The 27,449-nt window shown below is 60.6% G+C and overlaps 1 protein-coding gene across 1 annotated transcript; it reads right to left on the bottom strand.

The window, feature by feature from the left end:
• Positions 1-557: 557 nt before the first annotated feature.
• Positions 558-19,741, bottom strand: LOC125337951 (collagen alpha-1(II) chain-like). The gene is given in 56 exon segments (XM_048328234.1): positions 558-1,249; positions 1,581-1,823; positions 2,559-2,746; positions 3,005-3,254; positions 3,256-3,294; positions 3,844-3,951; positions 4,227-4,280; positions 4,469-4,540; positions 4,542-4,577; positions 4,684-4,737; positions 5,078-5,185; positions 5,325-5,378; positions 5,558-5,665; positions 6,574-6,681; positions 6,762-6,923; positions 7,399-7,452; positions 7,544-7,597; positions 7,716-7,823; positions 7,913-7,966; positions 8,082-8,135; positions 8,240-8,293; positions 8,484-8,537; positions 8,626-8,733; positions 8,820-8,918; positions 9,102-9,146; positions 9,238-9,291; positions 9,427-9,480; positions 9,773-9,826; positions 9,975-10,028; positions 10,119-10,217; positions 10,302-10,355; positions 10,893-10,991; positions 11,098-11,151; positions 11,381-11,488; positions 12,079-12,132; positions 12,620-12,717; positions 13,263-13,308; positions 13,437-13,536; positions 13,615-13,668; positions 13,787-13,831; positions 13,939-13,992; positions 14,093-14,137; positions 14,315-14,368; positions 14,457-14,509; positions 14,602-14,656; positions 14,771-14,827; positions 14,917-14,971; positions 15,055-15,100; positions 15,354-15,431; positions 15,858-15,960; positions 16,168-16,221; positions 16,342-16,373; positions 16,488-16,520; positions 16,794-16,810; positions 17,637-17,837; positions 19,565-19,741. Coding segments are annotated over 56 exon segments (4,536 nt in total). The 5' UTR covers positions 19,722-19,741; the 3' UTR covers positions 558-1,102.
• Positions 19,742-27,449: the final 7,708 nt, after the last annotated feature.

Genomic DNA, 27,449 nt, shown 5'->3' with positions numbered 1-27,449 from the left:
TTCGGGGTCACTGGGCTGATTTTCTTCAAGATCATTAAAAAAAATCCCATTTCTGAGCTTTTCCCCTCTAATGAACAGTGTGGGGAGGAGAGGAATTTCCATACGGGATTTTTTACGGCAGGACAAGAGGTGAGGGCCACGGAGTCTCCCACTTCCAGTGCTGCAAAACAGCCCAAAATTGAGCTTTTGCAGGTAAAAAATAGGATAAAATCCGTGGGGAGGAGGGGACAGCCACCCCCTGCCCTGGTGACACCAGGATTGTCCCCATCCTAATTATGGGACAAGAGTTCCACAATTAAACCTCTTGCTTTTCCAAGATTTTCCACTTCAAAATTTTCACTTTCAAAATTTTCTCTTTTTTGGCTTTTTTTTAATTTATTTTTTCCCCTTTTCCCCCTTAGTTTGAAGTATCTCAACCAAAAAAAATTTGCAGTTTTAACCCAAACTGAGGATTTAAAAGGGATTTTTTCCTAACCTAAGCAATTTTACAATAGTTGAAATGGGGAGGAAAGATTTTAATTGCTGCAAACACACCCGAAAAGAAAAACCAACTCAACTTTTACTTTCCACCAAAAGTTTTTTTTTTAGATTTTTTTTTCATTTTATACCAACGGATGTTAAAAAATACAGACTTGTTTTACAAGAATAGCACCATTTTTTGAATTTTTTTGTGTGTTTTTTAAACTCATATTATACATGAACACTCCTGCTTGGGGGAAGGGGAAAATTTGGGACAGGGAGGGGATTTTTGATACCTGGACTGGCGAAATCCCATTTTTTTCCAGGAAAAAGGGATCACTGACATTCCCACCTCCACCTGACCTCAAAAACAGGTCTTCCAGGAAGAGAATAAATAAATATTAATGGGTTTTTCCTTCGAATCTGGTGTTGGCACGAGGTGGTTGCTCCCTGATTCGGGGTGAGCCCTTTCAGTGCAGAACTTCTCAGCTCCTTTTTGGGGTGGATCCCATTTCTTGTGGTTTTTTTTTTTTTTTTAAGGAATCGGGCTGGGCTTTTTAAAAAAAAACAAAAACCAAACCAACAACAAACAAAAACCACGACAACCAAAACCAAACAACCACACCAAAAAAATCCATTTTTTTTACAAGAAGCAGACGGGGCCGAGGTCGACCCCAAACTCCTGCTCGGGTCCCCCAATGTCCATAGGTGCAATGTCCACGATGGGCAGGCGCGAGGTCTTCTGCGAGCGGTACTCGATGACTGTCTTGCCCCACTTCCCGGTGTGTTTCTGAGGGAAAAACGGGCAAAAAAGGTGTTATTTAATTTTCTAAAACCTTCTAAATCTCAGTTTGAACCCCAATTTATTGTCAGGCACTGAGGGGCCCCACTTCCCGGTGTGTTTCTGAGGGAAAAACATCGGAAAATGGGGTTTGGAGGATCCCTGGAACGCCATCGCCAGCTGGGGGTGTTTAAGCAAAGCCTGGAGCGGCAGCACTTGGTGACAAGGTGGCATCGGCTCACAAACTGCCCTCGCTGACCTCAGAGGTCTCTTCCAACCTCGTTAATCCCACGACTTAAGGATTCTGCCCCGATTTCCTCCCTCCTGCCCCGGCACGCACCGTGCAGCCATCCTCCAGCACGCTGTAGGTGAACCTGCTGTTGCCCTCGGCGCGGATCTCAACGTCGTTGGAGCCCTGGATGAGCAGGGCCTTCCTCAGGCTGCCCGACTCCTCGTCCAGGTAGGCCACGCTGTTGCGGCAGTGGTAGGTGACGTTCTGGGAGCCCTCGGTGGACAGCAGCCTCAGGAAGGTCATCTGGATGTTGGCCGTGTTGGGTGCCAGGTCCTCGGCACCGTAGCTGAACTGCAAGGGGGAAGGGAGGCTTTCAGCCAGCTTTTTTTTTGGGAATTTTGGGGGGATTCCCAGAGTTTGCTTTCCCAGAGGGGTGTAGGTGTCACGGCCTGATGCCAAGATTTCCATAAAAGCCTCTAAATCAACCAGTTCTGATCCGACGACCACCAATTCCACCCCAAGGACGGACATCAACTGCAAGATTTCCATATAATCCTCAAGATCACCCAGTATCTGATAGAACCACCAAAAATTTCACCCCAAAGAAGGACGTAACTCCAAACTTTACATAAAATCCTCAAGATCACCCAACAGCTGATCCAGCCACCACCAATTCCACCCCAAGGAAGGACATCAACCCCAAACTTCCAACATAAACCTCTAAATCAACCAGTTCTGATCCAACAATCATGAATTTGACCCTAAGGAAGGTCATAACTCCAAGTTTTCCCATAAAATTCTCTGGACCAACCAGTTCTGGTACAAAACCCATCAACCCCACCCCAAAGAAGGACATCAACTCCAAACTTTCTATAAAATCTCTAAATCAGCCAATATGTGATCCAAAACCCATCAATTCTACCCCAAGGATGGACATCAACTCCAAGATTTCCTTAAAATCCTCAAATCACCCAGTATCTGATAGAACAGCCAAAAATTTCACCCCAAAGAAGGACATAACTCCAACTTTTCCATAAAACTCCACCGCCAGCCCTTTCCCTGACCCCATCTCGGCTGGACACCCACGTGGAAGCCACCATTGATGGTGTCGGCGAACCAGACGTGCTTTTTCTCCTTGGCCTTGCTGCTCCACCAGTTCTTCCTGGGGATGCTGCCGGGGCTGGGGTACACGCATGTCTCCCCCGTGGCCATGTTGCAGAAGACCTTGATGGCGTCCAGGGTGCAGCCCTGGTTGGGGTCGATCCAGTAATCGCCTGCGGCCGGAGGGCACCGAGTGAGTGACCGCCAGGTGGTGGGGGTCAGTGAGAAGGTCAGCGCCATCCTGGGTGTCCACTTGGGTGGTGGAGGGGAGGAGGAGGAAGGGGTGGAGGCGGGGATAGAGGCAGGGATGGACACGGACGGCCAAAGGGGTGGACACAAGGATGGAGGAGGGATGGAGACAGGGGTGGACAGAGGGACGGAGGCAGGGATTGGCCGCAGGGATGGACACAGGGCCGGAGCCTCTCTCTCACCACTCTTCCAGTCGGGGTGGCAGAGTTTGATGTCGCGGCAGGTCCTGGCCGGGTTCTTGCGGGAGCCCTCGGGGCTGCGGATGCTCTCGATCTGGTTGTTGAGGGCCTTGAGGGTGGCGTCCACCTCAGCGTCGTGCGGCCGCAGCCCCGGCGCCGCCTCGTCCGCCCGCATGTAGCGCCCGGGGTCGGGGCCCTTCTCGGGCTGCCCCAGCCCCGCGAACGCCGACATGTCGATGCCGGTGCCGGGGGGGTCCGGGGGGGCCGGGCGGGCCGGGGTTCCCGGGGGGACCCTGCGGGAGGGAGGGAGGGGGTGAGCTCATGGCAGGGTGGGCTGGGGGTTGGATCCCTTTGTCCAGCTGGATCCCCCTGCCCCTAATCCTGACCATAACCCCCTGCCCTGCTGGATCCCTTTGTTCTCTGGATCCCTTTGTTCTCTGGATCCCTTTGTTCTCTGGATCCCTCCCCTGCAGGATCCCTCTGCCCAGCTGGATCCCCTGCCCCTAATCCTGACCATAACCCCCTGCCCTGCTGGATCCCTTTGTTCTCTGGATCCCCCTATCCTACTGGATCCCTCCCCCGCAGGATCCCTCTGCCCCGCTGGATCCCCTGCCCCTAATTCTAACCCTAATCCCCTCTCCTCGTGGATCCCCCTGCTCTTCTGGATCCCTTCATCCTTCTGGATCCTTCTCCTCTGCTGGATCCCTTTGTTCTGCTGGATCCCCCTCCCCTCATCCTAACCCTGACCCCTTGGCCACCTGGATCTGCCTCCTCTGCTGGATCACCCTGCCCTACTGGATCCCTGCCCCGCTGGATCCGCTCCCGCGCGGTTCCCCGCTCACCGCTGGGCCGGGCTCGCCGCTCCTCCCGCGGGGCCCGGGGGGGCCGATGGGCCCGGGCATCCCATTGGAGCCATCCTTGCCCGAGGGGCCCACAGGGCCGGGGGGACCCTGAAAAACACCAAAAGGGGCTCGGGGTGTGTCAGGGACGGAGCTGCCACCCCTGGGCGTGGCACCGAGCCAGGGGGTGCCGCCTTTTCCGCTTTTCCCCAAAATTCCAGGATTTACCCTGCACCCAGGGGGGGCTTAGAGGTGCCCCTTTTTCTGCTTTTCCCTCCTTTTCTGTTTTCCCCCCAAAATTCCAGGATCAGGCGGGGCTCAGAGGTGGCTCCTTTTATGTTTTCCCCCACTTTTTTCTGTTTTTCCCCCAAAATCCCAGGACTTACCCTGGGCCCGGAGGGACCCGCAGGCCCGGCAGCGCCTTGGTCTCCAGAAGGACCCTGGGAAGGATGGGAAGGTGGAAGGTTTTGGATCCCATGGGAGATGTGGGATTTGGGGTGTGGGAATGTGGGATTTGGGATGTGAGATTCAGGATTTGGGGTGCTGGGATGTGAGATGTGGGGTTTGGGGTGTAGAATGGGGGATTTGGGATCCATGGGAGGCTGTGATCCCAAATCCTGGGACTTACGGGGGGCCCGGGCAGCCCCTGGAGCCCGGTGAAGCCCCGGTGCCCCTTCAGGCCACGCTCACCGGCCTCTCCCCGCCTCGCCTTTGTCACCGCGCGGGCCCTGGGGACCCTGCAAGGGGGACACAGCGGCTCAGGAGCAGGGCCGATCCCAAACTGGGACCCCAAACCGGGATCCCAAGTGGGAATTCCGGGCGGGATGTGCGGGAATCACTCACCGGCATCCCCCGAGCGCCAGCGGGGCCGGAGGGACCCATGGGACCCTGAGCACCCTGTGGGAGAAAGGAGCAGAGTTCTTTCTGGGATTCCCAGGCACTGCAGATATTCCCAGATTTAATTCCTGGCATTCCCGGCTCATTCCCAGTTTTATCTCCTGGGATTCCCAGGCACTGCAGATATTCCAATTTCCAACTCCTGGAGCTCCCAGTTCATTCCAAGTTTTATCTCCTGGAGCTCCCAGGCAGATCCCAAACCAGGATCCCGGGAATCCTCGGGAATCCTCAGGAGCTGTTCCCGGTGCCATTCCCGGATGATCTCGAACAGCTCCATGCCCTGGATTCGGGATGATTCCCGATAATTCCCTCTCCCCCGATCCCGTCATGTCCCGCTCACCGTCTCTCCTCTGTCTCCCTGTTTTCCAGTGGGTCCCACGGGGCCGGGAGCTCCTGGAGCGCCGGGAGCACCGGGAGCACCCACGGGGCCGGTCTCGCCACGATCGCCCTGGGAACAGGGAATGGGATCAGGAATCCCGGGAATCCCGGCTCTGGGATTGGGGAACACACAGATAACGGGAGAGATCCGGGACCAGGGTCAGGAATCCCGGGAATTCGGGCTCTTGAGAAATCCGGGATGAGCTCACCTTCACTCCGGCCGCCCCATCCCTGCCCGGGGGTCCGTCAGAGCCGGGACTTCCCTGGGAAAAGGGGAGAAATTCAGCTTTTGCCTTTGGGATGGGGGAAAACTGTTTTTTCCAAGCAAAATCCCACGGCAAAAACGCGCCGGCATTTTCCGGGAGCACCCTTAGGGCTGTCCCCGCCCCAGGATCAGCCAGGGATCCATCCTGGATATTCCAGACATTCCCGATTTTCCTACCTCCCGTCCGGGCTCTCCGGCCGGCCCGGTCAGCCCGGGGGGTCCCACAGGGCCGGGGGGTCCGCGGTCTCCAGCAGATCCAGGCGCTCCCTGTTTTCCAGGCTCTCCCTAAAAATAACCGGGAAAACCCCCGCGGGAGTGAGTCCGGGATGAGAGATCACTGCTCAAGGGGCTGGGAAATATCGGATTTGGGCCTTTATTCCACTTTTCCGTGCATCCCTCAGGGATTTCTGAGCCCTGGAACGGGATCATGGAATCGCGGAGTTTTTTGGGAGGGACTTTCGAGCTCATCCAGCCCCGTTTATCCCACACCTGCTGCTCTCCCGGGTGGCTCCAAGCCCCGTCCAGGGACAATTCCAGGGGTGAGAATGACGATCCTTAAGGTCCCTTCCCACCCCAAACCATTCCACGATGATCTGGGGAGGTCTCGTAATTCCCAATTCCTGCCGCTCCACATCCCTGAGCCCTCATCCTCCTCTCCCAGCCCCGCCGATCCCGTTTTCCAGGCTGGAGCAGCACAAAAACTGCGGCTCCGGCTCACAGCTCTCGGAATTTCCGTGCAGGAATTAAATCCTCCCGAATCCCTGCACATCCCTGGCTGTCCCAGGGATGCGGAACAGAGCCGGGATTTGGCCCCAAACCCCTTCGGATTGAGGGTGGAAGAGCAGCAGGAAATCGGGAGAAAGGCAGGGAATTCAAACCTTCATCGGCCACAAACTTTCCCCAGAGCTCGGGGGGGCACAAATTCCCGGTGGGAAAGAGGTGGGAATGGTGGCAAATTCTTATGGAAAAGGTGTCATGCTGCTCTGGGCGCGGCCGGGTCAGTGGGGAAAAGCCTTGGGAGATTTTGGGACATTTTTTGGGCATGGAAAGAGCTGCGATCCCAGAAACGCCGGGATGGGGATGAGCAGCTTCCACCACTCTGCACCCTCCCGAAATCCTTCCGCGCCACGAAATTGCCTCTGATGAGCTCCCATTTCTTCCTGGACTGTGGGGTTTTTTGGGGTTCCGCTCACCGAGGGCCCGGGCAGCCCCGGGAATCCACGCTCGCCACGCTGCCCCGGCAGCCCCACGATGCCGCGCTGTCCTGCCAGCCCTTGGGGACCGGGGGGGCCGTCCGGACCCTGCGGGGACACAGAGAGGGGTCAGCGCCACTCGGGGGGGTGGCAGAGGGTCCGGGGGGGTGTCCCCAAATCCCAAATACCGCGGGGCCGTCCTCGCCGGGCTCGCCCTTCTCGCCGGGGGGGCCAGCGGGGCCCTGCAGCCCCGGGTCCCCCGCCCGGCCCGGGGGTCCTGCGTCGCCCCGTGCGCCCTTGGGGCCGTCCTTGCCCGCGGAGCCGGGGGGGCCAGGGGGGCCGGGGTTACCCTGGGGGGAGAGATCAGGGTTAGAGCGAACACAGGAGAGGTTTCCATGTTCCTGATCCATCCCTGAGACATTCCTGATCCCAGTCCTGATCCATCCCTGAGCCATTCCTGATCCCAGTCCTGGCGCTGCCCAGGGGTTGGAGAGCGCTGGGAACTGTCCCTTTGGAAGGTGGGTGGCACCCGGGGGTGGCTTTGGTTCGGGGACATCGTGGGGAGTGGCGGCTGCCCAGCCCCAGAGCTGGGGGTCGGCGATCCCGGCTGATCCCAACTGTCCCAAGTGATCCCAGAGCTTCCTGAGGGATCCTGGCTGCCCCCAGATGATCCCAACTGTCCCCAAATGAGCTGTTCCCAAACGATCCCAGTTTTCCCCCAGTGATCCCAACTATCCTGAGTGATCCCAGATCTTCCCAAGAGATCTTGGCTGCTTCGAGTGATCCCAGCTTCCCCTCAGTGATCCCAGTTTCCCCCACACTCACATTGGGGCCAGGGGGTCCAACGCGTCCGGCAGCTCCGGGGAATCCGGTGGCTCCCTGGGGATGGAGGCGAGAGCAGCTCAGATCCCGCCCCTCCCCCATCCCCTAATTCCCACCCCCATCCCCTCCCCCATCCCCCCACACTCACCGGGGGACCCTGAGCGCCCCGGGCTCCTTTGGGGCCGGTGACACCAGTGGGACCCTGGGAAGAAGCAGAAAAAGGGTGAGGACAGTCAGGATGCGGCGATTCCTGGAACTCCTGGGATGAGGGACCCCCGGAAGGGCTCAGCCCCAATTTGGGGGGTCCCAGCTGGACCCACCTGCGGGCCTGGAGCCCCGGAGGGACCCTGGGGCCCGGGGGCGCCGGCGTCGCCCTTCTGGCCGGGCTCCCCCTGCTCGCCCTTGGCTCCGGGTTGTCCATCAGCACCCTGGGAAAGGGTCAGCAGTCAGCAGCCGGAGCCAGACTGAGGTCACAGGGATGGACCGGGGACACGGACAGAGCGGGGACAGAACTCACCGGGGGTCCGGCGAATCCAGCGGGGCCGGGGGCCCCGGGCTCTCCACGCTCTCCCTGTGGGGGTAATGGGGGGAAAATTGAGGGAATGGGGCAAATGTTGCACTGTCAGCACCGGAGTGGGGACAGGTGGCACCGGCAGCACCGGGGGGGGGGGACAGGTGGCACTTACAGGGGCACCGCGGGCACCCGCGGCTCCAGATGGGCCGGGGGGGCCGGACTCGCCCTGGAAAAGAAGGAGGGATAGTTGTGGGGTCAGGGTGGGATCTGCCCCAGGGATCCGCTGGGGTCTATCCAGGCGGGAGCAGCGTGGGGCCACCCTGGTCTCACCTTCTCGCCGTTGGGGCCAGCAGGGCCGGGGGGGCCGATGGGACCGGTCAGACCCTGTGGGGACAGAGGGGATGGTGATGCCACCGGGAGGGGCCCTGGGTGGCCACCATGAGGATGAGGCCACTAAGAGTGTTCCTCACTGGCCACCATGAACATCCCTGACTGGCCACCATGAGTGTCCCAGGCTGGCCACCATGAGTGTCCCTGCCCGGCCCCCTCCTCCCCCTGTCCCCGTCTCACTCACGCGAGCTCCGTCCTTTCCGGGGGCTCCCTCAGGTCCCTTCTCTCCGACGTCTCCCTGCGGGGCACGACAGGGCCAGCGTGAGCCCAGCTGAGCCCTGGTGGCCCTGGTGACACCTTGTGACCCCCATGTCACCTTCACTCACCCTGTCCCCCTTGGGACCGGCGATTCCGGCTGCTCCTCTCTCCCCGGGCATCCCCTGCAGCCCTGGGGGTCCCTGGGCGCCGTTGGGGCCGGCGGGGCCAGTGGCGCCCTAAAGCAGCAAAGGGACATTATTGGGGTGCCACCCCCACCGTGCTGGCACTGAGCCCCCCGGCGCTGCCCCATCGGTTCACCCACCTTGGGTCCGTCGGTGCCGGGGGTGCCGGGGAGGCCGCGGGGCCCCTGCAGGCCCTGGGCGCCGGGAGAGCCGCGCTCACCGGGGAAGCCGCGCTCGCCCTGGGGACAGCGGGGACAGCTCAGGAGGGGACACCGGGATGGGTGGCACCGGGGGGTGGGATGGGGACAGAACCAGCACGGAGCTGGTGGCCCTGGGTGGGGACAACCATGCCCTGGGACCCCCCCTGCACCCCTCACAGGTGACACTGTGGGACCCCTGCACCCCTCACAGGTGACACTTACCCTGGGACCCACGAGCCCGGGGGCTCCAGCTTCTCCGGGAACACCCTGTGGGAAGGGGACAAACGGGTTTGGGGTCAGGCCTGGCAGATTTGGGGGTCCCGACCCCACCTGGGGGGGGAAAGGGGGGGGGTCTCACCTGATCTCCAGGTTTGCCGCTCTCGCCGGGGGGACCTGGTGGCCCTGGCAGCCCCTGGGAGGGGACAGGAGCCACGTGAAGGCAGTGACAGTGAGACTCCGGGGTTGGGGTGGCACCACCCCCACCCCAAACCCCAAATAATCCCGAATCCCAAACCCCAAATACCAAATCCCAAATCCCAGTGCTCACCTGGAAGCCAGAGGGGCCGGGGGCTCCTTGCTCTCCCCTCTCCCCTGCGGGGCCCTGTGGGATGGATGCTGCTCAAGGACCCCAAAAACCTTTTCAGGCTTCTCCCACCCCAAAATTTTGGGGACCCCCAAAATCCACAAGAGACAGAGCTCAAGGACCCCCAAACCTTTGGGGTTTCAGGCTTCCCACCTCCCCCCCACCCCCAGGATTTTGGGGATCCCAAAAGCCCCAGGACCATGTGGGCCGGGGATTTGTGGGTTTTGGGATCCCCCAGCAGATCTGGGGGGTGTTTAGCCCAAATTTGGGATTTTTAGCCCCAATCCCACGCTTGCCCTGTTTCACTCACAGCAGGTCCTGGGGGCCCAGCAGCTCCAGTCTCTCCGTCCTTGCCGGGAAGTCCCTACAGAGAAGGGAAACCCCGCTGAGCCCCAAATCCCATAAATCCCATTTCCCCCCTTCCCACGCCTCAGTTTCCCCCTCGGGGGCTTTTAGGGTGGAGCAGCACCAAAATGGGACTTTTTGGGGTTTGTGGGGACAGAAAACCTCACCCTCAGCCCCGGCGCTCCAGGAAGTCCTTTTTCCCCGGCTTTTCCAGGCTCACCCTAAAAAAGGATGGAGGATCTGGGGTTCCAGGCACCGGGGAGAATTCCAGGGTTTTTTTTTTTTAGGGGTAAAAAAGGGCCCATACTCACGTTGGCACCTTTGGGACCAGGGAACCCCATAACGCCAGGCTGGCCCCGAGCCCCCTGCGGGCCGGGGGGTCCGGGGCGCCCGTCCTCACCGGGGGCACCCTGTGGGGACAGAGGGGTCAGGACCCCACCCCAAACCCCAAAAAACCTCAAACAACCCCAAACCCCTTATGGGGTGTCACTCACCGTGGGGCCGACTTTGCCTTGGGGTCCGGCATCCCCAGGGCGGCCAGTGAGACCCTGTGGGGACAAAAAGGGTTTGGGGACATCCCTTGGTGTGGGGGGCCTGACCCCATGGCCATGGGGTGACCCCAAAGGGCAGCTGTGCTCCGCACAAGGAGTGGGGAACCCCAGAGGGGATTTTTGGAAACTCCAAATACACCTTGGGAATCCCAAAGAGCGTTGGAATTAGCAGAGCGCGTCTTAAATAACCCCAAATGGTCTTAATTAGCGCAAAAGAGCACCAGACGAAACCCCAAAAAAGGTCTTGATGCCAAAGGGTGTCTTGGCTAACCCCAAAAGGACCTTAGTGACCCAAAAGCACCTTATCGACCCCAAAATCACCTTTACCAACCTCAAAATCACCTTAAACCAACCCCAAAATCGCTTTATTGACCTGAAAAACACCCTAACCAAACCCAAAACCCCCTCACCGACCCCGAAGTCACATTTAGCCCCCCCAAAACCAGCTTACCAACCTCAAGCCCCCTCACCCACCCTCCAGACCCCACAGGTGCCACCCCCGTCCCCGTTTTTGGGGTCACTGCTGTCCCTCACCCTGGCTCCGGGCAGGCCGGGCTCTCCGGGGCGTCCGGGGTCGCCGGTGGCTCCTTTGGGGCCGGCCAGGCCAGCGGGGCCACGCTCACCTGGGGCCCCCTGCGGGATGGGGGGATTTGGGGTCAGTCTGGGGGGATCTGGGGGCATTTGGGGTGGATTCGGGGTTGTCACCCCTGGGACACCCCTAGTGTCCCCAAAGTCCCACCTTGGGGCCGGCCAGCCCGTCCTGCCCGGGGAAGCCGCGGTTGCCGGGAGCGCCCTGTGGGGGAAGACGAGGATTTGTGGGGTCAAGGGAGTTGTTTTGAGATCTGCGGAATATTTTTGGGATCCGGGGTTGGTTTTTGGGGTCTGGGAAGGTTTTTTGGGGTTGCCGGGAGTGCCCTGAGGAGGAAGAGGAGGAGGATTTTGGCGTCAGGGGAGTTTTTTTGGGATTGGGGTCAGTTTTTGGGGATCAGGGTCCATGTTTTGGGATCAGGGTGACCACAGACCCTCTCTCCAGGTGGCCCCAAAGGTCCGGCAGCTCCGGGCTCTCCGCGGGCTCCTCTCTTCCCTTCCTCCCCGGCCGGTCCAGGGGCACCTTGGGGTCCTGCGGGGCCCTGAGGACAAGGAGGAAAACGGGTCACGAGGAGCCTTCGTCCCCTCCCCAACCCCTCTGGGGACAAATCCCATAAACCCGAGTCCCCCTCGCGTCCCCCCTCATGTCCCTGCTGGCGCCGGGCTCGGCGGGGCCCCATTGAGGGTGGTTAATGAGGCGAGGGGAAAATGTCCCCAAGGCGGAGGGATGTCCCCAAGGGGGGACACGCGAACACTGCGGCCATTGTCCCATCAACCCCCGCCACTGTCCCCCCGCGGGGAGGGGGACGCTGCCCCTCGAGGGGCCTCGTTAGGGGAATGAACTCATTAGGGCCGAGGCGGTGACGGTGGGGACAGAGGGGCTGAGGATGGACACGGGGCTGAGGACGGACACTGGGATGGGGAGGGAGGGGTCAGGGATGGACACTCGAGTGGGCAATGAGGGGCTGGGACTGGACCTCCGGGTGGGCAGCGAGGGGTCGGGGATGGACCTTGGGCGGGGGCTGGACCCTTGGAGGGGCAGTGATGGGGCTGGGGCTGGACACTCAGGTGGTCAGTGAGGGGTCAGGGCTGGACCCTGGCCGGGGGCTCTGGGTGCCCCCCCCACACTCACCGTCTCTCCCTTGGGTCCCTGCTCGCCTTTGAAGCCCGCGATGCCGGGTTCGCCCTGGGGAGGGGGACGACAAAGTCACAGCGTCCTTAGGGCTGTCCCCACCCCAACCCCGGCCTGGCCTCCAGGCCCTCGTCCCCATTCCCATCCCATCCATGTCCCCACTTCTGATCCCATTCCTGTCCCCATCCCTGTCCCCATTCCCACCCCTTTCCCCCTCCCTCCCCCCCCCCCCCAGTGTCCCCTCAGGGGTCAGGGCCGGGTGCCCGGGGAGTGACCCGGGAGTGACCCTGGAGTGACCCGAGTGTGGCTTTGGGGAGGGGACACCCAAAAGGGGAAGGTGTTAAGGGGGCGTGGCCTGGGGCAGAAGGGGCGTGTTCATCCCCTGGCTGGGGTGTGGTCAGTGGGCGTGGCGTGGGCGGTGCCAGGGGCGTGGTCACGGGGCGTGGTCAGTGTCCGGGGCGCGGTCACTGGGCGTGGTCAGTGTCCGGGGTGCGGTCAGCGGGCGTGGTCGGGTCCCCGGGGGCCATCGGGGGTCTCTCACCGTCTGTCCCTTAGGGCCCAGCGGGCCGGTGGCTCCCTGAGGTCCGGGCGGGCCGCGGGGGCCGGGGAATCCTGGAGCGCCAGCGATGCCCGGGGCGCCCTGCGGACACCGGGGGACATCAGGGACCCCGAACCGTCCCCATGCTCCCCTCAGTGTCCCCAGTGTCCCCTGTGTCCCCCCCCTCCGCCAGCAGCTCCTGTCCCCCAGCAGCTCAAATCCCACCTTGTCCCTGCAGCCCCAGTGTCCCCCAGCGTCCCACTGGTGTCTCCGCACATTTCCATGTCACCCAGTGTCCCCCACTGTCCCCTTGGTGTCCCCCAGCGTCCCCCCAATATGCCCCCTCATCTCCGTGTCCCCCAGTGTCCCTCAGCACTCTCACTGTCCCCCCAATACTCCCCAGTGGCCCCCATCCCCCATCCCTCAGTGCCCCCCCAGGGGACTCAAATGTCTCCAAATCCCAGCGCAGCTGCTCCTCACCCTGGGCCAGTCCCCTCCCAGTCCCAGGGACTCGCTGGGACACCCCATCCCTGTCTCTGTCCCTGTCCCCATCCCCATCCCTGTCCTCATCCCCGTCCCCATTCCCATCCCTGTTCCCAACCCCATTCCCACGCCTGTCCCCATCCCTGTCCCCGTCCCCGCTCACCCGCCGATCCCTTCGCTCCGGGGATGCCATCGGTACCTGGGTTCCCCTACGAGCAGACCCCGCTGAGCTCCGTGCCTCAGTTTCCCCGGATCCGGCCCCGTCCCCGCCTCTCCCAGCTCAGGGGACAACACGGCGGGGACAGAGCCACCAGGGCGAGGGGACACAGGGACTTACGGGGGCGCCGGCGGGGGCCGGGCGAGCCGGGGGTCCCGGATTCTCCGCGGGGCCCCTGGGCACCCTCGGGTCCCCGCGCTCCTGTGGGACCTGCTTCACCCTAGGGGGAGGTGACAAAGAGGGTCAGGGTGACACCGCGACCCTCTTGTCCCCACCGGGATCGTCCCTCTCCCCTCACCTTGGAGCCAGGGGCACCGGGGAAGCCGGGGGCTCCTGCTGGGCCGACGGGACCCTGGGGGCGAGAGGAGCGTGAGGGTCCCCCCGGGCTCGGGGGTGTCCTGGGGGACCCCGCTGTCTCCTCGGGGGGGTGACGCAAGGTCCGGGGATGTGCCAAACCCCCCTGGACTTACGGGGGGTCCGGCTGGGCCAGGGAGGCCGTCGTTGCCACGAGCGCCCTGCAGGGAGAGGGTGACAGCGGTCACAGGGGGTCTCCACGGGGGGGGGACAGGTCCCCCCTGCTACCCCCAGGTGCCACCAGGGCCGCGGGTGACACCGCACTTACCGCAGCGCCCGAGGGGCCGGGGCGTCCTCGCTCTCCAGGCAGCCCACGGGGACCCTGCGGGGACAGAGGGTGACAGGTGAGGCCCGGGGGTGCTGCCCCTTCCCGAGCACTCCCCGGGCGTGCCTCAGTTTCCCTCTCCCAGCGCCGGACTCACCATGGGGCCGGGGGAGCCGTTCTCACCCGGGGAGCCGGACTCGCCCTGCGGGGAGGAGCAGCGGTGAGCGCGGCACGGGGACGGTCCCCTGGTGTCACTGGGACGGTCACCGGAGCCAGGGGACGGTCACCGGGTGTCACAGGGATGCTCACCGGGCCCATGGGGACGGTCACCAGAGCCGGGGAATTGTCCCCAGCCCCAGGAACTGTCACCCCTTCTCACCTTGGCTCCGGGCGCTCCCGCCTCTCCTTTGGCACCGTCCAGGCCCGGGTAGCCCTGGGGACAGGGACACAGCAGGGGTGGGACAGTGACAGAGCCACTCCGGGGGTGACACGGGGGACACAGGGAGGGGACACGCACTCACCCGGTGGCCTTTGACTCCAGGCAGGCCGGGGTCCCGGGGAAGCCACGAGCGCCCTGCGGGCAGGAGAGGGGCGAGTTGGGCACAGGGAGAGGACAGCGAGGGGACAGCGGTGGCTTTGTCGCAGGGCCACCGGTGCCACGCTCACCTGGGGGCCGGGGGGGGCCGCGCTCGCCGGATTTCCCGGGTTTGCCGGTCTCACCCTGCGGGAAAATGGGATTTGAGAGGGTTGGGGACACAAAAATGTCACTTTTTGTCCCTTCTCAGCTCAGCTTCGGCAGCTGCCACCACAGCTGAATGTCACAAATGTCACTCACGTCGTCACCCCCCGGGTTTTCCAGGAGGTCCTGGAGGTCCCCGGGGACCCATCGGACCTAAAGGGACAGAGAGGTGGAGATGAGTGGCGCTGAGGGGTGGCAGTGCCCTGATTTGAGGGGGTTTGGGGACATTTGGGGACACTCACCAGCAGCGCCAGGCTCGCCGGGTTCGCCGGGGTTGCCTTGGAATCCTTGGGGACCCTGTGGGGACAAGGTGACATCAGTGGGGGTGGCACCAGCCAGCCTGGACTCCCCAAAATTTGGGGGGGGTGGGCAATACTCACAGGGGAGCCGGAGGGGCCCGGGGGGGCCGCGGGGTCCCATGGGGCCCTGGGAGGACACAGCGATGTCACACGGGGGGGGACACCCCCAAAGCCACCAAAATTGGGGAGACCCCCCAGAACTGGGGATCCTGGAGTGGGGTCCCGAATGGGATCAGTCTGCACAGGGGTGGGGAGGGGTTTGGAGGGGGATTTGGGGGGAATTGAGGGGAATTTGGGGAGGTTTTGTGGGGATTTGGGGGGGATTGAGGGGGTCTGGGGGGATTTTGAGGGGATTTGGGGGGATTTTGGGGGGATGTTACCATGGGTCCCTGCATGACGCCCATCTGAGCCCCTCCAGCCTTCTCGTCGAAGCCCCCGGCCATCTGAGCCGCAAAGTTCTGCCACGGAAAGGGGGCTCAGCACCCCAGACACCCCCAAAAAAAACCCTAAATTCCCCTCAAAAAAACCCAATTACCATCAAACCTCCGCAACTGCGCTCAAAACCCACCCAAATTCCCTCAAAAACCACCCCAAATTCCCTCAAGTCCCCCAAACCCCCCTCAAAACTCTTCAAAATCCCCCCAATTCCCCTCAAAACGCCTCAAATCATCCCAACCCCCCCCTCAGAACCTCCCTAGGTCTCCTCAATCCCCCCCAAATCATCTCAAAACCTCCCAAAATCCCCTCCAAATCCCCCTCAAGTTTCCCCAAATTTCCATGAAAACACCCTCAAATTCCCCTCAAAACCCCCCCCAATCCCCCCCCAAATCCCATCTACCCCCCAACCTAACCCCCTAACCCTAACCCCTCCCACAAATACTCACCCCGCCCAGGCCAGGAGGTCCCGGGGGTCCGGGGGGGGCCGGGGGGGCCGGGATTTCCTGGAGTTCCGGGTTCCCCATCCCTGCCCCGGGGACCGGGGGCACCCTGGGGTGGGGGGGCACAAAAAAAAGGGATTTTTGGGTATTTTGGGTGGGACAAAAAAAGGGATTTTTTGGGTTTTTGGGGAGGTCACAGGGGGTTTTGAGGTGTTCCCAGTGGATTTTTAGGGATTTTTGGGGGGTCGCAGAGGATTTTTGGGGATTTGGGGGTTTCACAGAGGATTTTTAGGGATTTGAGGGGAGTCCCTCTCACCTTCTCCCCCTTCTCGCCGCGGTCTCCTCGCTGTCCCTGCTCACCTGCGGGGCCCTGCAGGGGGAGGGGAGGAGCAGGATGGGAGGGGGGGTCAGGAATCCCCTCCCCCCCCCCGCCCCAGATCCCCCCTCCCCCAAAAATTCCAGAAATTTCCCAGCCCGGAGCCACTCCCACCTGTGGGCCGGGGGTCCTCGGGGTCCTACAACCTGTGAGGACACAAAGGGGGGACGACATCAGGGCTGGGAGGGTCCCAGCCCCTTTTTGGGATGTCTCAACCCCGCCCCCCCCCAGCCCTTTTTTGGGGTGTCCCCCCCACTCACATCTTTGATGTCACCGGGTTCACCTTTTTGTCCCTGCGGGGCAAAGCAAAGGGTGAGACCCCAAAACCGCCCCAAAATTCCTTTCTCTGACCCCTCCCTCCCCCAAGGCCCCAAAACTGTCCCAAAATTCCTTTCTCTGACCCCCCCCCCCAAGGCCCCAAAACCACCCCAAAATTCCTCTTGCTGACCCCCTCAGGAATGAACCCAGAGACCCCAAAACCGCCCCAAAATTCTCCCCGAAACCCCGCAAAGCCCCAAAATCACCCACCCCAAAATTCAGGGCAAACGCCCCCAAAATTTGCTCACCTTGGGGCCGGGCTGCCCTGTAGGGTACCCCAAAGAAAAGAAAAATAAAGAGAAATTAATGAGGGGAGAAGACACGAATTTGGGGCAGGGACGACACAAGGTGGCTCCATCCTGGGGGGGGCTGTGGGGCCAAACTGGGGGGGCACTGGGGGCTCCCCCAAAGCGGGGCCAGCAGCGAGGGGGCTTTTTTGGGGTGGTTTGGAGGCTTTTGGGGGACGCTCAACCCTTTAATCCCCCCCTGGCTGGGGCAGGGAAGGGTTAAAAAAAGGCAACTTTCGGGGTTTTGGAGGAAGTGGGGTAGGGGTTTTCCTTCATTCTGGGGTGAAATCCCACAATTTCAGGGGATTTCCACCAAACCCCTTTGCCGGGGGTGTAAATCCCCTCCTGCCTCTCCTCCATTTTTTTCTGTCTAAAATCCCCAAACCCTCCATATTCTCAACCAGGGCTAAAAACCTCAATGATTTTTTCCCCGGGGGCCGATTTTTTCAGTTTTTTTGGGGGTGAAGTTTCCTTTTCCACGTGTTGCCGCATGGATGCTGCCATCCATGTCTAGGTAATTAATTAAGGAATTAAGGGGAAATAAATAAATTAGAACTACCGGGCTGCCCCCGGGGCCGATTTCCCCCCATTTTTTTTCTATCTAAAAAACCTCAAAACCTCCAAATTTTCAACCCCACCATCTCCAGGGGGTAAAAACTGATTTTTTTTCCCCTGGGGACGATTTTCCCCCAGTTGTTTTGGGTGAAGTTGCCTTTTCCCTGTGTTGCCGCATGGATGCCACCATCCATGGCCGCGTAATTTATTTATTAATTAACTAATTAGGGGGAATAAATAAATTACAACCGCTGGGCTGCTCGCTGGGGCAAATGGGGCAGCACTCTCCGAAGGGGATCTCGGGGCTGGGGCAGTCCCGCAGCTCCTCGCAGGTGATTTCGTCGCACAGAACTGTCCCCGTGTCGCACACGCAGATCCGGCACGGCTCCGGCTTCCACACGTCCTTGTCGCTGTAGCGGTGCCCGTCCTGCAGGCAGCTGCCAGCCTCGGCTGCGGGGACAGCGCGGGGACAGCGCGGGGACAGCGCGGGGTAAGGGGGGTGGCACTGCCAGCCCCGTTCTGCGGGCAGCTGCCAGCCTCGGCTGCGGGGACAGCGCGGGGACAGCGCGGGGACAGCGCGGGGACAGCCAGGAGGGGGGTGGCGGCAGTGCCTGCCCTGCCTGAGCACGGGGAGCAGGAGGAAGGGGACACCAATGGGGCCCCAAGCCCCGGTGAGTGGGACAGCGCGGGGACAGCGCGGGGACAGCGCGGGGACAGCCAGGAGGGAGGTGGTGGCACTGCCAGCCCCGTCCTGCAGGCAGCTGCCAGCCTCGGCTGCGGGGACAGCGCGGGGACAGCCGGCAGGGGGGTGGTGGCAGTGCCAGCCCCGCTCTGAGCCCCCGAGGAGGCCCCGAAGCAGCGAAGGGGACGCAGCCTCGAGCAGCGCCCACCCCCCCGCCCCTTCCCCGGGTCCCCCCGGATGTCCCCGAGGTCCCCGCGGCTCTGGTGGCACACGGGCCGTGGCACCGGTGTCCCCACAGGTTCGGGGACAAGGGGGGTTGATGTCCCCAGGCTGAACTCACAGGTGGCCCAGAGGTACCCGGGTACTCCTGGGGGGTCGCCAGGAGGTGCCTTGGTGTTCCCAGGCTGCACACCGGGGTCCCCAGGTGTCCCCAGGGTCTGTGGAATGTCCCCCAGGTGTCCCCGGGTATCCAAAGGGTCCCCGGAGTGCCCCTCAGGGTCCCTGGGATGTGTCCCAGTGTCCCCGGAGGTGCCCCAGGGTCCCCAGGTGTCCCCTGGGACCCCAGGTTGTACCTCAGTGTCCCATGGGATGTCCCCAGGACATAGCCTAGGGCTGGCCCTCAGTGCACCCCCTGTCCCAGCCGGACCCTGTGACCCCAACCAGACCCTGCTGTCCCCAGGCTGTCCCCCCACTATCCCAGGGAGTCCCCCATGCCCCCAGCCTGTCCCCCACTGTCTCTGCCAATCCCCCTGCCCCAGCTCATCTCCTACACCCCTGGCTGTCCCTCTGTCCCCTCACTGTCACCTGCTGTCCTCATGTCCCACCTGTGCCCCCCCGGCCATCCCAGGCTGTCCCTGTCCCTCCCCACCGTCCCTAAACTCCATCCACGCCACACACCTGGATCCCAGACTGTCCCCCAGCGTTCCCACGGTGTCCTCACCTGCCTTGTGCCATCCTCCAGTGTCCCACTCTGGCTGTCCCTCCCTGCCCCACCTTGTCCTCCCACTGTCCCCCAGGCTGTCCCTCCCTGTTCCACTTCATTTCCCATTGTCCCCCGTTGTCCCCAACTCTCCTCGTGCTGTCCCCCCGTGTCCCTCCCTGTCCCCCACTGCCCCCCCTGCGCCCACATTCCCCTGGCACTTTCCCCGATGTCCCCACAGTGTCCCCCACTCTCCTCCCGCTGTCCCCTGGTGTCCCCACGCTCCGAGCTGTCCTCCCCTGCCACTCTGAAACTCTCCCCGTCCATCCCACACCGTCCTACGCTGTCCCACGATGTCCCCATGGTGTCCCCCGCTGTCCCCCGTCCCCTTTCCGCTCCCTGTCCCCTCTGTCCCCATTGTTCCCCGGTGTCCCCGCGCTGTCCCCCTCTCCCCTCCTCCAGCTTTCCCTCAACGTGTCCCCCTCGCCCCCCCCGGCGCTGCCCCAAAACTTTCCCCTGCTCCCCCCTTTCTGTCCCCGCTCCGTCCCCTCCCTGTCCCCATCCCCGGCCACTCACGGAGGTCCCGGTCCTGCGCGGCGGCGGCGGCGGCGAGGCAGAGGAGGAGGAGGAGCAGGAGGGGCGGCCGGGGGGCGGCCCCGGTGGCTGCGGGGACCCGGCCGGTGGCGACGGGCTCGGAGCGGCGGCCGCCTGGGGCCGGGCGGTGTCCGGGCATGGCGAGGCGGCTGCGCCCGATCCGCGCCCGGGGCCGGCAGTGCCCGCTCGGCCCCGCGGCCCCGTTTAAGTCCCGGCCCCGCCGCCCCCCGGGCGCTGTAACCCGAGCCGGGACGGCCCTCCCCGCGAGCCCCCCGAGCCCTCCCCCGGGCCCCCCGGACCCTCCCTCGGCCCCTCCGGACCCTCCCCCGGTGGCCCCGAGCCCTCCCCCGTCCACTCCGGACCCCCCCGCCCGGCCGCCACCGGGGCCAGCGCGGGCGGAGGGACCGGGCCGGGCCCCCGCGGGGACACCCCCGGTACGGCCCCGCAGCGGAGGGGGGGATGCAGGGTTTGGGGGATGCAGGGTTTGGGGGGATGCAGGGTTTGGGGGGATGCAGGGTTTGGGGGGGTGCAGGGTTTGGGGGGGTGCAGGGTTTGGGGGGATGCAGGGTTTGGGGGATGCGAGGGGTGAGGCGGCGCAGCCCAGCCCATTCTAGCCCACCCCATTCTCCACCACATCCCACCCCATCCCAGCCCATTTTTACCCCATCCCACCCATCCTACTCCATTTTTACCCCATCCTGCCCCATTCCCATTCCCATTCCCATTCCCATTCCCATTCCCATTCCCATTCCCACCCCATCCCATCCCATCCCATCCCATCCCCATCCCCATCACCATCCCCATCCCCACCCCGGCTCCTGGGAACATCGGAATACCCCCGACACCCCCCCTCCCCTCCCCCCGCGGTGTGAGACGCCCCAAATCCATGCTGGGGCGTCCTGGAAAAACTGGGATATCCCCGGGATGAGACACCCCCCCCGCCCAAATCCATCCCGGGGGTCACTCTGTCCTCCCCCCTGCTCCCCCCCCGTGCTGTCCCCAAATCCCCGCCCCCCTCTGGGGCCCCCCTGGGGCCCAGCCCGACCCCTCCCCCTTTCGTTGTCCCCATTCCCGGCGGAATTCCCGGCAGGAATTGTGGGATCAGGGCGGGGGACACGGGGAGCATCCCCCCCGACCCCAAACCCAGCGCAGTCCCCTCCCCAAATTGCCCTGCCTGGATCGGGGCCCGGGACCGCCCCCTCCCCAACCCTCCCGCCCCCCAAATTCCCCCAAATGCCCCTCAAAACTCTCCCGAATTTGTGGGAGTTTGGAGGGGTTTTGGGGAGGATTCGAGGGAATTTTGCGGGGGATTTGAAGGGGGATTTAAGGGGGTTTGGGGGGATTTGATGGCTTTTTTTTGGGAGGGATCTGGGTGAGTTTTTGGGGGATTTAGGGGGTTTTGAGGGGAATTTGGGGGGATTTAAGGATGATTTGAGGAAGTTTTTGGGGGCATTTTGGAGGCGATTTGGGGGGATTTTTTGGGGGGATTTTGAGGGGTTTGGGGGAGGTCTTGGGGGTGATTTGAGCGTGATTTGGGGGATTTCGGGGTTCCCACCCCCAGCAGGTGGAAGAGCGCTCGGCGTGGCCGGATCTAGCCGGGATCGGGGCCAGGCCTTGGCTCCGGCTGCCGCTTTCCGATGGAACAGAAAATTTGGGAATAAATCAAACGGCCAAGCAGGCGCTGCCCGACCCTTCCCCAGTTTTTGGGGGGCTCCGCCGCTGTCCCCGGGGTGACAGAGCCGGGACGGGGACTGCTCAAATCCCCCTCAAATCCTCCACAAATCCCCCCAAAAACTCCTCTCAAATTCACCCCAAATCCCCAGCAAAGCCCCTCAATTCCCCTCAAAAACTCCCTCAAAGCCAAGGTGGGGACAACCGAGAGCTGGAGGGGACAGCGGGTGGGGACAGCCCGGCCACGGGGTGGGGACATCGCTCCCCGTTCTCCGCGGAGCGCAGACAGGCAGGTGGCACTGGTGCCACTGGTGCCACTGGTGCCAGTGAGGACAGATACTGGTGGCACTGGTGGCACTGGTGGCAGTGATGGCAGATACTGATGCCACTGGTGCCACTGGTGCCAGTGATGACAGATACTGGTGCCACTGGTGGCAGTGATGGCAGATACTGATGCCACTGGTGCCACTGGTGCCACTGGTGCCAGTGATGACAGATACTGGTGACACTGGTGGCACTGGTGGCACTGGTGCCAGTGATGACAGACACTGGTGCCACTGGTGCCACTGGTGCCAGTGATGACAGATACTGGTGCCACTGGTGGCAGTGATGGCAGATACTGATGCCACTGGTGCCACTGGTGCCACTGGTGCCAGTGATGACAGATACTGGTGCCACTGGTGGCACTGGTGCCACTGGTGCCAGTGATGACAGATACTGGTGACACTGGTGTCACTGGTGCCAGTGATGGCAGATACTGGTGCCACTGGTGCCACTGGTGCCACTGGTGCCAGTGATGGCAGATACTGGTGACACTGGTGCCAGTGATGGCAGATACTGGTGCCACTGGTGCCACTGGTGCCACTGGTGCCAGTGATGGCAGATACTGGCGGCACCGGTGCCAGTGGCGATGACAGAGTTTAGGCCGGGCCCCCCCGGTTCTGTCCCTTGGCCCCGGTCCCTGATGGCCTCTACAGAGCCCGGGGACAGGAGGGGACAGGGAGGGACAGGGAGGGGACAGGAGGGGACAGGAGGGGACAGGGAGGGACAGGGAGGGACAGGAGGGACAGGAGGGACAGGAGGGACAGGGAGCGACAGGAGGGACAGGGAGGGACAGGGAGGGACAGGGAGGGACAGGAGGGACAGGGAGGGACAGGAGGGACAGGAGGGGACAGGAGGGACAGGAGGGGACAGGAGGGGACAGGGAGGGACAGGGAGGGACAGGAGGGACAGGAGGGACAGGAGGGGACAGGAGGGGACAGGAGGGGACAGGGAGGGACAGGAGGGGACAGGAGGGGACAGGAGGGACAGGGAGGGACAGGAGGGACAGGAGGGGACAGGAGGGGACAGGGAGGGACAGGGAGGGACAGGAGCGACAGGAGGGACAGGGAGGGACAGGAGGGACAGGAGGGGACAGGAGGGGACAGGGAGGGACAGGGAGGGACAGGGAGGGACAGGAGCGACAGGAGGGACAGGGAGGGACAGGAGGGACAGGAGGGGACAGGAGGGGACAGGGAGGGACAGGGAGGGACAGGAGGGACAGGAGGGACAGGAGGGGACAGGAGGGGACAGGAGGGACAGGGAGGGACAGGGAGGGACAGGGAGGGACAGCAGGGACAGGGAGGGCCAGGAGGGGACAGGAGGGACAGGAGGGGACAGGGAGGGGACAGGAGGGACAGGAGGGGACAGGGAGGGACAGGAGGGGACAGGAGGGGACAGGGAGGGACAGGAGGGGACAGGAGGGACAGGAGGGGACAGGGAGGGGGACAGGGAGGGACAGGGAGGGACAGGAGGGACAGGGAGGGACAGGAGGGGTTCAGGAGGGGACAGGGAGGGACAGGAGGGACAGGGAGGGACAGGGAGGGACAGGAGGGACAGGAGGGGACAGGAGGGACAGGAGGGGACAGGGAGGGACAGGAGGGGACAGGAGGGACAGGAGGGGACAGGGAGGGACAGGAGGGGACAGGAGGGACAGGGAGGGACAGGAGGGGACAGGAGGGACAGGGAGCGACAGGAGGGGACAGGAGGGACAGGAGGGGACAGGAGGGACAGGAGGGGACAGGAGGGGACAGGGAGGGACAGGAGGGGACAGGAGGGGACAGGAGGGACAGGAGGGGACAGGGAGGGACAGGAGGGGACGGGAGGGGACAGGAGGGACAGGAGGGACAGGGAGGGACAGGAGGGACAGGAGGGACAGGGAGCGACAGGAGGGACAGGGAGGGACAGGAGGGGACAGGGAGGGACAGGGAGGGACAGGAGGGGACAGGAGGGGACAGGAGGGGACAGGGAGGGACAGGGAGGGACAGGAGGGGACAGGAGGGGACAGGGAGGGACAGGGAGGGACAGGAGGGGACAGGGAGGGGACAGGAGGGACAGGAGGGGACAGGAGGGGACAGGGAGGGGGTGGCACGGCCGGGAGGTTGGGATTGACCAAACCCAGTTTGGGGTGAAATCATCCCAAAAGGGGCCGCCGGCTCCATCCCGAGCTGGGACGGGGGCAGCGAGGGGACGCCGGGGTGGGGGAGGGGCGTGGTTTGGGGCCGAACCGTCCCCGGGGTGGGACGAGCCCCCCGCGGTCCCCGCCGCAGCTCGGCTGTCCCGGCCCCGCGGCTTCGGCACCAAATTTTCCCACCCCAAATCTCCCAATTTAGGCTCAAAACTGCTCTGAAAGCAGAGAGGGAATTCAGTTTTTCCCATTTCCCCCATTTTTTCCCCATTCTCCCCCCCATTTTTGTCCTATTTTTATCCCATTGTCCCCAGTTTTTCCTCATTTTTATCCCATTTTTGCCCCATTTTTACTCCAATTTCGCCCGATTTTTGTCCCATTTTTGCTCCATTTTTTCCTCCGTTTCTGCTCAAATTTTGCCCCCGTTTTCACCCAATTTAAGCCTCATTTGTTCCCCATTTTTAACCCAATTTGCCCCATTTAAATCCCATTTTTCCCCCATTTCTGCTCCATCTCTGCCCCATTCCCCCCATTTTTACCCAAATTTTGCCCCATTTTAACCCCCCTTCCCTCCCCATTTTTACCCCAATTTTCCCCCCATTTCAGCCCCATTATTCCTCCACTTCTGCCCCATTTTTACCCAATTTTTTCCTCATTTTCCCCCAATTTCCCTCGATTTCCCCCCCCTTTTTTCCCATTTCCCCACATTTTCCCCCATTTTTTTTCCCCATTTTCCCCCTTCCCTCCCAATTTTTCCCACTCTCCCAAACCCCCCAATCCCACAAAAATCCCGAATCCCATAAAACTCCCAAACCCAGAGAGGGAATTCCTCACTGGGGGGGGAGCCAGGAATTTGGTTTTCCCTTCAAAAAGGGCTTTTTTTCCACCCAAACACTCCCCAAATATCGTTTTTTCCCTCTGGCACCTCTCAATAACCTCAGATCTGGCCCCAAATATTTCCCGGGATCCTTTTGGGATTGTGGAGCAGAAAAAAGATCTTTGCTCCCCCCCCCCCCCCAATTTTCAATTTTTACTTTTTCCTCCGCATTTTGCAGCCGCTTCGCTCCATATTTTTAATTATCCCATAAAATTTCCTACTAAAAATTAATATTTAATAATATAAAAATGAAATGATTTTTTGAGCCCCAAACTGATTATTTTAGGGGACGAAAAACTCCAGTAATCCCCAATTTTGGGGCGAATTCATGTGAAAAAAGCGAATTTGAAGGCCCCAAACCCCACAGAAATCCCAATTTTGAGGCGAATTTACCCCCTAAAAATTTTAGGGACGTAAAATCTGCTTCTAATCCCTATAAAAATCCCAAACTCCCAAATCCCGGACCTAAATCCCATTTTTCCATTTAGGATTCTTCCTTCTCCTCCTTTTCCTGGTGGGGAAAATCCCCCAAATTCCCGTTTTTTCCCCATTTTCGGGGGGTTTGGTGGCACAGAGCCCCTTTGTCCCTTTTTTCCCCCTGGAAAGGTGGGAAGGGGCCCGAAATGGGGAAAAAAACCGGGAATTTTTGTGGGATGAGGTCAAACCCTTCCCCTCCCCGAGCGCGGCCTCTTCCTCCTCCTCCTCCTTACCCTCCTCCCCCTTTTTTGGGATGAAAAGGCGATTTTTAGGGAAAGGTACAAAGGGATCCTTTCAGGCAGCAGGGGGGGAGCTCAGGGCCCTGCCGGCGAATTTTTTGGGGCTTTTATTTTGATTTATTTTGATTTCTTTTTAAATTGTTTATGGTTTATTTTTATTTTTTTTTAGTTTTTTGGTATTTTTTAGATATTTTTTGTTGTTTTCTCTCTATTTTTGGGGTATTTTTTTGCATGATTTTAATTTTTGGGGGGGGGTTGTATTTTTTTAATGTTTTGGGGGTAACTTTTTTGTCTTTTTAAAATTTTTTTGGGGTATTTTTAATATATTTTTCGTGTATTCTTTTATATTTTTGTGTATCTTTTAATTTAAAAAAAAATTTAATATTTTTTTTGGGGCAAGACCATGGGAATTTGAGGTGAAACCCCAGGAATTTGGGGAGAAATTCTGGGATTTTGGGGTGAAATGTTGGGAATTCAGTGAATGGGTTTGGGGCATTCTTTGGGGTTTTTTTGGGTCTTTTTAGGGATTTTTCCCCTGGACTTCCCGAATTTTTTCCCCCAGGGTCGCTCTGAGCAGGGCGGAGTTGCTTCACCCTTTAATTTTTTAGGATCCTTCCCCAAAATTTGGGATTTTTTGCCCCCTAAATGCCTGAAATTCAGGATTTTCATCCAGCTCCAAACCTTAAAAGTTCCTTTATTTTTTTTCCCGGCTGGAGTGAGGAAGAGGTGAAAAAAAAAGGGATTTAGGAGCCTTTGATGGCGAATTCTCCCATCCCCCCATCCCAAAAAAAACCTATTTGGGGTGGCACTGAGCCAGGGCCCCAAAAGCCACGGGGACAAAGCCACCCCTGTGTCCCAGAACCGGAAAAATCCCCAAAAATAAATAAATCCAGGGGAGAAAAATTAAAAAAAACATCAAAACCACCAAAAATCCCAAAAAACCCTTGACCCTAGAAGGGATTTTTTGATGGGGGCTGGGCTGAGGGTCCCAAGGTTTGAAGGGAGATTGGGTTCAGGGATTTTTTTTATTATTATTTTTGGGGTTTTTTGGGCTTTTTTTTTGGGAAAAAGCAGAAAAAAGCCCAGCGGGGCTGCAGGTTAATTAATTAATTAATGAAGGCTCAGGCCTGCAGGGGATTAATGGGGTCAGGAGGAGTCATTAGGAGCAATTAGGATCAGGAGGCTCCTGGAGTGTGAGGACCCTGCCCCTGCTTGGGGTTAAAAATGACCCCAAATGACCCCAAAATAGGGGTTTTGAGGAGCAGCCCCGACCTGGAGGGTTTGGGGTCAAAAATGACCCAAAATTACCTGAAAGTTCCCCCAAAATGACCGCAAAGTTACTCCAACGAGTTAAAAATGACCCAAAATTACCCCAAAATTGGGGTTTGGATGGTTAAAAATGACCCCAAAATGACCCAAATTGGGGTTTGCAGGGGTAGCTCTGCCCCAAGCCTGGTTTGGGGTTAAAATTGACCCAGAATTACCCAAAACTATGCCAAAAATTACCCCAAACTGGGGGTTTGAAGGGGCAGCTCTGAATTTTGGGGTCTCCCAGCTCAGAATTTGGGCTCCCAACCCTGAATTTCGGGGAATCTGATTTTTTGGGGGCATCTTTCCAGGTTTTGATGCATCTATCGCAGATTTTGGGGCATCTTTCCTGGATTTGAGGCATCTTTGTCTGATTTTGGGGAAGGTATCCCTGGGTTTGGGGCATCTTTTTGTCTTCTGGGGCACTTTCCTGCTTTCCAGGCAGCACAAGGGGCTCCGTGGCCCGGATTTTTTGGGATCTCGGGGATTCCCAGGAGAGCTGGAGTTTACCTGACGTGGCCGCTGCCAAGCCCAGCTGCAGCCCCACAAAGGGCTCCTTCATCCCAAATCCTGGCTTTTTCTGGGAATTTTTGTAAAAATAGCAACGGATCCAGAGGGGGGGAGAGGACAAGAAGGGACTTTTGTCACCTGGGGGGGGGAATTCCTGCCAGGATTTGGGGGATTCCTGTGGAATTTGGGCTCATTTTCTGATGGAATTTGGGGCATCCTCTTGGGTTTTGGGGCATTTTTCCCGGGTTTCGGGACATCTTGCCTGGATTTTGGGGCGTTTTTCCCAGATTTTGGGCATCATTCCCAGGTTTTGGGGCATTTTTCCTAAGTTCCCCCCAT

Source organism: Corvus hawaiiensis, chromosome 24, assembly GCF_020740725.1.
Source record: "Corvus hawaiiensis isolate bCorHaw1 chromosome 24, bCorHaw1.pri.cur, whole genome shotgun sequence".
In the NCBI taxonomy this organism is placed as follows: domain Eukaryota; kingdom Metazoa; phylum Chordata; class Aves; order Passeriformes; family Corvidae; genus Corvus; species Corvus hawaiiensis.
The sequence above is the reverse complement of the archived record's forward strand: the minus strand, read 5'-3'. Positions and strand labels throughout refer to the sequence as shown.